At 35.8% G+C, this 9,634-nt stretch overlaps 1 protein-coding gene across 1 annotated transcript; it reads left to right on the top strand.

Annotated features, from left to right (window-relative positions):
• The first annotated feature begins 669 nt into the window (after positions 1 to 669).
• On the top strand, positions 670 to 7,136 carry LOC145142270 (pleiotropic drug resistance protein 1-like). The gene is made up of 20 exons (XM_079074760.1): positions 670 to 1,151; positions 1,292 to 1,412; positions 1,504 to 1,592; positions 1,707 to 1,791; positions 1,870 to 2,029; positions 2,123 to 2,199; positions 2,277 to 2,330; positions 2,412 to 2,804; positions 2,890 to 3,171; positions 3,466 to 3,782; positions 3,865 to 4,025; positions 4,108 to 4,211; positions 4,295 to 4,445; positions 4,536 to 4,711; positions 4,806 to 5,138; positions 5,221 to 5,511; positions 5,610 to 6,055; positions 6,132 to 6,303; positions 6,395 to 6,649; positions 6,743 to 7,136. Exons 1-20 carry the CDS (start codon positions 781 to 783, stop codon positions 6,998 to 7,000), a joined length of 4,296 nt encoding a protein of 1,431 aa, XP_078930886.1. The 5' UTR covers positions 670 to 780; the 3' UTR covers positions 7,001 to 7,136.
• Positions 7,137 to 9,634: the final 2,498 nt, after the last annotated feature.

Below are 9,634 nucleotides of genomic sequence, written 5' to 3'. Positions count from 1 at the left end.
TTAGGGCTGTAAACGAACCGAACGAACATGAACAAAGGCTTGTTCATGTTCGTTCATTTAAGTTAGCCGAGCAATCGAGGAACACGAACGGATAAACGAACAGAGTTTTCTTGTTCATGTTCGTTCGTTTAACAAATTGCCTTGTTCATGTTCGTTCGTTTATGTTCGTGAACATGCTAAACGAACATAAACGAACGAACATACACGAACAAAGATAAACAAATACAATTGAACATATATGAACATAAACGAACTATAATATAGTAATGTAATAAAAAAACAATTGAAAATATATGAACATAAAAAAACTTAAACGAACGAACATAAACGAACGTAAACGAACAACATAAACGAACGTAAATGAACGAACGAGACCATTGTTCATGTTCGTTCGTTTAAATAAACGAACATAAATGAACTTCCCACCGAACAGTTCATGAACGGTTCGCCGAACGTTCAGTTCGTTTACAACCCTAACTATATATATTAAAATGATTTTTTTTCAACAAATTCTACAGTTCTAGAGAAAGATATTTATATATATTCAATTCAGTTAAATACACTTGCATGAATAGTAGCCTCAAGACCAGTCAACCATCTCCTAAGACGAAATACACTAGTATTCTCATAATTAACAAACTCTATAAAAAGGGATAGAGAGAAATTAGGTTTTATGCTTGATTGGATAAAGATTCTCAGTTTACAACTTCTTGGGACTTGGCTAAAAAACGAAGGTGTTTGTTTATCAGAGTTAACTGGTTTTTTTTGTTAAACAAAAAAATGCATGGTGGTGATATATATAAAGCTAGTAGTAGTATACGGTTAGGGAGTTTAAGGGCACCAAGTGGAAGAACACCAAGTTTAAGATCTGGAAGTACTTCTGTATGGAGGAATTCTGGCAATGATGTGTTTTCAAAATCTTCTCGTGAAGAAGATGATGAAGAGGCTCTTAAATGGGCTTCACTTGAGAAGCTACCAACTTTTGATCGATTAAGGAAAGGTTTGCTGTTTGGATCAAAAGGACCTTCCAATGAAGTTGATGTCACTGATCTTGGATTTGAACAGAGACAACATTTGGTTGATAGACTTGTGAAGGTGGCTGATGAAGATAATGAGAAATTCTTGTTGAAGCTCAGAAATAGAATTGACAGGTTCATTTTTCAACTCTTTCAATGGATTAGCATGTTATGTTTTTTTTCATTTTTTGTATTTAACAAAGTATGATACTTGGTTAACAATGATCCCAGCTTAGAAATCTATTCAATCATATACTAATTTGGAAATGTTACAGGGTTGGGATTGATTTGCCTACAATTGAAGTCAGATTTGAACATCTGACTGTGGAAGCAGATGTCAATACAGGAGGCAGAGCTTTGCCTAGTTTTATAAATTTCCACATTGATATTTTTGAGGTAAGCAATACAAGAATTTCTTTTTCATTCTGTTTTTTTTTTAATATTAATACCAAGGGTTAAAATATTCATTCATGTTCATGTTATATAGGGGTTATTGAACTTGTTCCATCTACTTCCAAATTCGAAGAAGCATATAACCATCCTTGATGATGTTAGTGGTGTTGTTAAACCTAGCAGGTGGGATTATAAAGAACATGAATAACATATCAATATAACTAGATTATGATTTTCTTTCATTGGTAACAAAATTCAGTTATTGTACTCAAAGATTTCATGCAAATGTGTTTGTAGAATGACATTACTACTGGGCCCTCCAAGTTCTGGGAAGACAACATTGTTGTTGGCCTTGGCAGGTCAGCTTGCAAAGGAAGTTAAGGTAATTTTCATCATTCATAAGTGACTCTGGTTATTCAAGTCTTGTATCAAACCCTAAATTTAAATTTTCTAAATGTAGAGCTCGGGGAAGGTGACATATAATGGCCATGAGTTGCATGAGTTTGTACCCGAAAGAACATCTGCTTATATCAGTCAAAATGATGTCCATATTGGGGAAATGACAGTTAGAGAAACCTTGGCTTTCTCTGCACGATGCCAAGGAGTTGGGTCACATTATGGTTAGTTTCATCAACAATGGTGTTAAAATATATAAAAAGAAACCGTTTTGACAATTGGTTTGATTAATAATTGTTTTCTTGTATGAATTACAGAGATGTTGGCAGAGTTGTCAAGAAGGGAGAAAGACGCAAATATTAAACCCGATCCTGACATCGATATCTTCATGAAGGTAAATAACGTGTTTCCAAGAACGTCTTTAAATCGAGAACATTATCGAAATCTTAGGAATGTTGTTTTATCATTTAGGCTGCTGCAACAGCTGGACAAGAAGCTAGTGTGGTCACAGATTATACTCTCAAGGTATAATAATTATATAATTACATATAGGAAATGAGAAAGAAAACGAGTTAAGGTCTGATATGAATTTTTTAATGATTACAGTTATTGGGGTTGGACATTTGTGCTGATACGATGGTTGGGGATCAAATGGTAAGGGGTATTTCCGGTGGCCAAAAGAAACGTGTGACAACAGGTGAAATGATTGTGGGACCATCAAAGGTTCTTCTCATGGACGAGATATCTACCGGTTTGGATAGTTCTACAACTTTCCAAATCGTGAAATCTCTTAAGCAGATGCTACACATTCTAGAAGGAACAGCCGTCATTTCTCTCCTTCAGCCGGCACCCGAAACATATGACTTGTTCGATGACATCATCCTCCTGACTGATGGGAAGATCGTGTATCAAGGCCCACGTGAACATGTGCTCGAGTTTTTCGAATCTTTGGGATTCAAATGCCCCGAGAGGAAAGGGGTTGCTGATTTCTTGCAGGAAGTAAGCACACCCGAATTCTGATAATTTTAATTATAACCATGATGATCTTTTGTATTCAGTAATTATTAACAAATTTGGTTTACAGGTGACATCAAAGAAAGATCAAAAGCAATACTGGATGAGAAGAGAGCAGCCTTATAGGTTTGTGACAGCTAAAGAATTTGCTGAGGCATACGAATCGTTTCATGTTGGAAGGAAAATGAGAGAAGATATTACGACGGCTTATGACAAAACAAAAAGCCACCCTGCTGCGCTTACAACCGAAAAATACGGTTTAAATAAAAAGGAGCTCTTGAAGGCTTGTGTCGATAGAGAAATATTGCTCATGAAGAGAAATTCTTTCATTTATATCTTCAAGTTATTCCAAGTGAGTCTAGTATTTTGCTAAAAAAACATCTTTTTGGCCCTGTTTGTTCCATATGATAGTATAAACGGCCTTATGATGCTTTTCGCATGCATTGGACTGGGATCACATAGGACAAATAATTAAAATCTTTTGTCCCACCAACAAATGTGACCCATGCAATAGGACAAAAAACAGTCACTCGTTTGTGTGAAAGATGGAAATACTTTTCACATCCTCAGCATCAAAAACAGCCTTAAAAAGTTTGTCTAGTGCTTAAATTTTTAACAAACTTTATGATGTTTTGCTTTGTTTCAGCTTCTTGTGTTGTCGTTCATCACTTTGACTCTGTTTTTCCGAACCGAGATGCATAGACGTACTACTGAAGATGGGGGGATATATGTTGGTGCTCTTTTCTTTGGTATTATTATGATCACGTTTAACGGGATGTCTGAAATATCAATGACAATTGCAAAGCTTCCCGTATACTACAAACAAAGGGACTACCTATTTTACCCTTCGTGGTCTTATGCTCTACCCGCCTGGGTCGTCAAGATTCCCATTTCTTTTATCGAAGCTGCTCTTTGGACAATTCTCACATATTATGTAGTGGGGTTTGATCCTAATATCGCAAGGTAAGTAACTACATTTAAAAAATACCAATTAGATATTGCAAAATCATATTTTCTGATTTGCATATGCTTGCTTAATTTGCAGATTCTTCAAGCAGTACCTTATTCTGTTGCTTGTTAACCAGATGTCTTCTGGATTGTTTCGGTTCATTGGAGCATTGGGTCGAAATATGATTGTGGCAAACACATTTGGTTCATTCGCGCTACTTTTAATCGTTGCTTTGGGTGGCTTTGTTATTGTTAGAGGTAATAATTACTTAACAAATGCACCGAAATGACCATTGATCTGCTTATTATTGTCAACTAACATGTTTTTCTGTTTTTGAAGAGGATGTAAAGAAATGGTGGTTGTGGGGTTACTGGTCATCCCCACTGATGTACGCCATGAACGGAATTGTTGTGAACGAATTTCTTGGGCATCAATGGAAAGCGGTAAGTCAAGGAAATATGATTTGTATGTGTTAAATATGGATGTATCATTAGGCTTATTTTTATAAATGTTTTTGGTGTTATAGCCATTGAATGGCACCACATTAGGAAAAACTATTATCACATCTGGAGGGTTCTATGCGGAAGCTTATTGGTACTGGATTTCAATTGCGGCCTTGCTGGGATTCATTCTTGTCTTGAACTTGTGTTTTGCTTTGTCTCTGGCTATCCTTGGCCGTGAGTATCTCCATTTTTGATTTTCCATTTTCAGAGAGTACTATTTATAATAAAAATGCTTCATTTTGTAACATTTTTTAAACCCTGCAGCATTCGGGAAAAGTCAGTCAAATGCAGCACATGCTGATAATGACACAGAAGTTGAATTGTCAGCCATGACAACAGGAGATGATGCCACGCAGACCAAGAAGAAAGGAATGATCCTTCCATTTGAACCACATTCAATGACCTTTAATGATGTCAAATACTCTGTTGATATGCCACAGGTAATTAATTAACTTCGAGATAAACAGAAACTATGCAAGCAAAGAGTCCCAATCTGTTCAAGTGTGATTCATATGATGATGATAAATGTTGTAGGAAATGAAAGAGCAAGGGGTGAGTGAAGACAGATTACTGCTACTTAAAGGAGTGAGTGGAGCTTTCCGACCTGGTGTTCTTACAGCTCTCATGGGAGTCAGTGGTGCTGGAAAAACAACTCTGATGGATGTTTTGGCTGGAAGAAAAACCGGTGGTTATATTGAAGGTGACGTTAGGATTTCCGGGTATCCAAAGAAACAAGAAACTTTTGCCCGAATTTCTGGTTACTGTGAGCAAAACGACATCCACTCGCCTCAAGTTACTGTTTACGAGTCTTTGCTTTATTCTGCCTGGCTAAGGCTGGCTACAGATGTTGACGAGCAAACCCGAAAGGTTCGTGTACATCACAATATTGGTCTTGACATCTAAAGATTCGTTTTTGTTTACATATGGCAAAATTTGATGTTGTTCACAGAGTTTTGTTGATGAGGTTATGGATCTGGTGGAGCTGAACCCATTAAGAGACGCGTTAGTTGGGTTGCCAGGTGTCAATGGGCTATCAACTGAACAAAGAAAGCGGTTGACTATTGCTGTTGAGCTTGTAGCCAATCCGTCTATAATCTTCATGGATGAGCCAACTTCAGGACTTGATGCTCGAGCTGCTGCTATTGTCATGAGAACCGTTAGGAACACTGTGGACACAGGAAGAACAGTCGTCTGCACCATTCATCAACCCAGCATTGACATCTTTGAAGCTTTTGATGAGGTAACAAAGAAAGTCATGTGCACATAATTGGCTATTACAAAATGATTAGTATTTGCGTATTTGTTCAGTGATTAATAAACCAATCGGTTTAATTGCAGTTGTTCTTAATGAAACGAGGAGGACAAGAATTATACGTAGGACCCGTGGGTCGCCATTCTTGTGAGTTGATCAAGTATTTTGAGGATATTAATGGGATAAGTAAGATAAAAGACGGATATAACCCTGCGACATGGATGTTGGAGGTGAGTGCTTCAGCACAAGAAATGGCTTTAGGGGTCGATTTCACCGAAATCTACCAGAACTCGGATCTTTACAGGAGAAACAAAGCACTTATCGCTGAATTAAGCGTCCCACGTCCCGGAACAAACGATCTGTATTTCCCGACACAATACTCGCAGTCATTCCTTGTTCAATGTATGGTTTGTTTATGGAAACAACGTTGGTCCTACTGGAGAAACCCTCCTTACACTGCTGTCCGTTTTGCCTTCACCACCTTCATCGCCGTCATGTTCGGTACCATGTTCTGGGATCTCGGTAGCAAAAAGTAAAACCCTAATTCCCTAAACTTGTGAAATTAATCCGATCTTTCGTTGTACTAATCTTGATCAAATCATATTCAGGAACACCCAAAGGGAGTTAACTAACGCAATAGGTTCAATTTATGCGGCAACCCTCTTCCTGGCTATCCAAAACGCATCGGCGGTGCAACCAGTTGTAGATATCGAACGCACTGTATTTTACAGAGAACGAGCTGCCGGAATGTATTCTGCTTTGCCATACGCCTTTGCTCAGGTACGTACTAAATCTAACATCATTACACATACAATTCTTCTTTACAGAGACTTAAGATCCAGATATTCTTACATTCTTACAATTTTTGCAGGTTCTGGTTGAAATCCCATACGTTTTCGCACAAAGCGCAGTGTATAGTATTATAGTGTACGCCATGATTGGGTTCGACTGGACAGCAGCCAAGTTCTTCTGGTACTTGTTCTTCCAGTTCTGCTCTTTACTCTACATGACATATTACGGTATGATGACCGTCGCCATTACGCCAAACGCCAACATCGCTGCCATCATCGCTGCCTCGTTTTACGGACTCTTCAACGTCTTTTCAGGATTCATCATTCCAAGACCCGTAAGCTACTCATTGTTGTTTACATTCGTTGTAACTCTTCAATAATTGCATTTGCACCTTCTGATATAATTCGATCTTTTGTCGTTTTTACAGAGGATTCCGGTGTGGTGGAGATGGTACTATTGGGGGAACCCATTGGCCTGGACCCTCTACGGAATGGTTGTATCTCAGTTTGGGGACTTCGACGACAGGCTTACGAGTGGTGAGACAGTGAAAGGTTACTTGCGTCGGTATTTTGGTTACAAGCATGATTTCCTGCCCGCCATCGCCGGAGTGCATATTGGACTGGTTCTGTTTTTCGGGTTCATCTTTGCCTACTGCATTAGAGCCTTCAATTTCCAGAAAAGATAAAAAGATAAGCAAACTTTTCGATAAACAATCTTGTACGACATCATTTTTAATTATTTTTTTTAGTTGTAAACAAACTGTGTGAGACAAAATCTTGTGTCAAATTATTGTAAAAGGTATGTATTATAAGTTTGTTACATGTTCCAAAGAAGTATTATATATATATACTAGATTATGACCCGCGAAGAACATATAAAAATATACATATAAAGGTATAAAAAAATTGGCACTATAAAAAAATAAAGTAACAGAAACAGATTTAGTATTATTGGTAACATTGAAATTTCTGAAAAAAAAAAAACAATGAAACACCTGAATATCTATAATCGTTGAAGGATCCTTTTGTAAACATAATTTTTTGTTTTATTAGTTGGACGACCTTCCTTGTCATATATGAGTACTTTCAATCCTTTTTCACTTGTGACACGAGAAACAAAAAACATATAACTGACAATGAGTGAAGACGAGCCTACGCAAGTATAATCCAACATTTGATAATTATTGTCATTGACTTTTGTTAATGGCCATAACAAAAAAAACAACTATGGGGAATTGCCTCCGCTAAAAACGGAATGAGATTCTTTTATTAGACGGAGTTAACTTCATACAAGGTATATAAGTAGTCTCGTTGAAGAATCTAGCTTATATGATTCAGGCTTCAATGACGTGTCTTCCAATCCTAACAATATGTAACCTAGTACCATTGTATAGTCCTTTGTTTGTTCGATATTACGAAGTAACATGACCGGAATACCTATTTTCAGTGTAAGTTTATGGTTGGAAATTCTAGACGCCTTAAAACCATTCAACACAACTGAAGAGTAGATTGATTCCTCAAAAAAAAAAAAAATCTGGTAACTCTATCTCACATAAAGAGTTTGAACTCATATATGTTTTCCCTTCATCTTTCATTAATCCTAAAATGTAGTCATTGGTAGCATCGAATTCTTCATTTGTAGGTACCAAAATAGCTTTATTTTGAAAATATGATGGATCATCAAGATGGTTTTCAAATGATGGATAAATGGTGGATACAATTGAATGAATATGGTCACCTGTAGAGCGAACAACATCTTTTGGAAATTCAACTTCAACTTCACCATCATTAGGGCCACCAGTATTACCTTCACTAATTTTAAGAATCCACTCATCAAATGCTTTTGTCTCATCCAAATCATTAGTTAGACAACCAAACTAAAGCTTCATGTTTACGGTTAAACGTAAAACTTTACATTCACGCCATAATTCAACAGGGGAAGCTAAACAATTTACGATATACCTAAATAATCGAATGCATATCAACTCGATAACATTAATTGAAAATGTTCAAGGTTTAACGTTGGAAGTTTGATGTACAATTTAGGAATTGATTTTAGATTTACTACAGTTCAAAGTTCATTGTCTGTTTTGGATGATTACTCAAATTACATTGCTAATCTCAGTGGGGGTCACTAATATGGTTGATGGTCTGATCTTGGTCGACGTGATGTGTTCTTCCCAATCATGAAATCAATGTGGATAGTCCGCAGACCATGTGTTGAGTAACACCTAAGTGAAGCGTTTTAACACATTTCGAACAACATAAATCCATTAACTTGCATGGGATAGTTGGGTAGGGCCAATCAACTATTACAAGAAGACCTTATTATAGTAACTTAAGAACATTAGGTTTTGAATATGCAACATTGTTTTGTATATTGATCACATTCTTTCTGGTAAAAAAATCATTCAAATGTTTCCTGGTAATGATCATTAGAAAGTACAAAACATGTCAAATAACATTTTAGCTTCATTACATCTCGAAGTTATTTCATTTGCTATTTTGAGAGCATCTAAATGGTGTGTAAGCTACTAAAATGAATAAAGATTTTGAATAAATTGGGTTAGTCAAAACTGGGTTTTTCTTTTTCTTGTTCGGGTTGTCATATCAGGATTTTATCATTTTCCAAAAGGATTTCTCCACATATGTTCATCAAGGTAGGCATTTAAGTAATCTACATGCAGTTAAAGAATTCCAAAAAAAAATATTTTTTAAAAGTACGATGCTATTAATGAATTTTTTTTGCAAAGTTCAACGCTATTAATGAAATTGGCTTCCAGAACACTGTCCTACAAATGAACTTCAATGTTGGAAAACATGAAACGTTTCAATATCATCTAAAAATATTCCAAAATAATATTTTTTTTAAAGTACAATGTCGTTAATGAACTTTTTGTTTTGCAAATTTCAATACTAAAAACAAATTTTCCCTAGAAAATTGTCATATTAATGACCTACTAATTAACATTTAAATTTATATATTACATAAATGGTTCGCTTGTGAACAAAAATACATAAATGGTCCATATTTGAAATGTTTTTTTTACATAAATGGTTTATATGCGAAAGAAAATGAAAATGTACTTTCCATTAACAAAATGTTTTCAAAAAAAATCCTATTAATGAGCTCTAATGTACATAAAAATAAATTTTTTCTAGATTAGCCAAAAAGAATACGAAAAAGTCCTTTTTTGAAACTACGATGTTATTAATGAACTTTTTTGCAAAATTTAACGCTATTAATGAATATTTTTTTTCCAGAAGACAATCCTTTAAATGATCTTCAATATACAAAAAATGTAACTTTCCATATCAAC

The sequence above is a fragment of the Lactuca virosa genome, chromosome 1 (genome assembly GCF_052849685.1).
Source record: "Lactuca virosa cultivar CGN04683 chromosome 1, Lactuca_virosa_CGN04683_v6, whole genome shotgun sequence".
NCBI classification, from domain to species: domain Eukaryota; kingdom Viridiplantae; phylum Streptophyta; class Magnoliopsida; order Asterales; family Asteraceae; genus Lactuca; species Lactuca virosa.
This window is presented reverse-complemented; position numbering and strand designations above follow the sequence as displayed.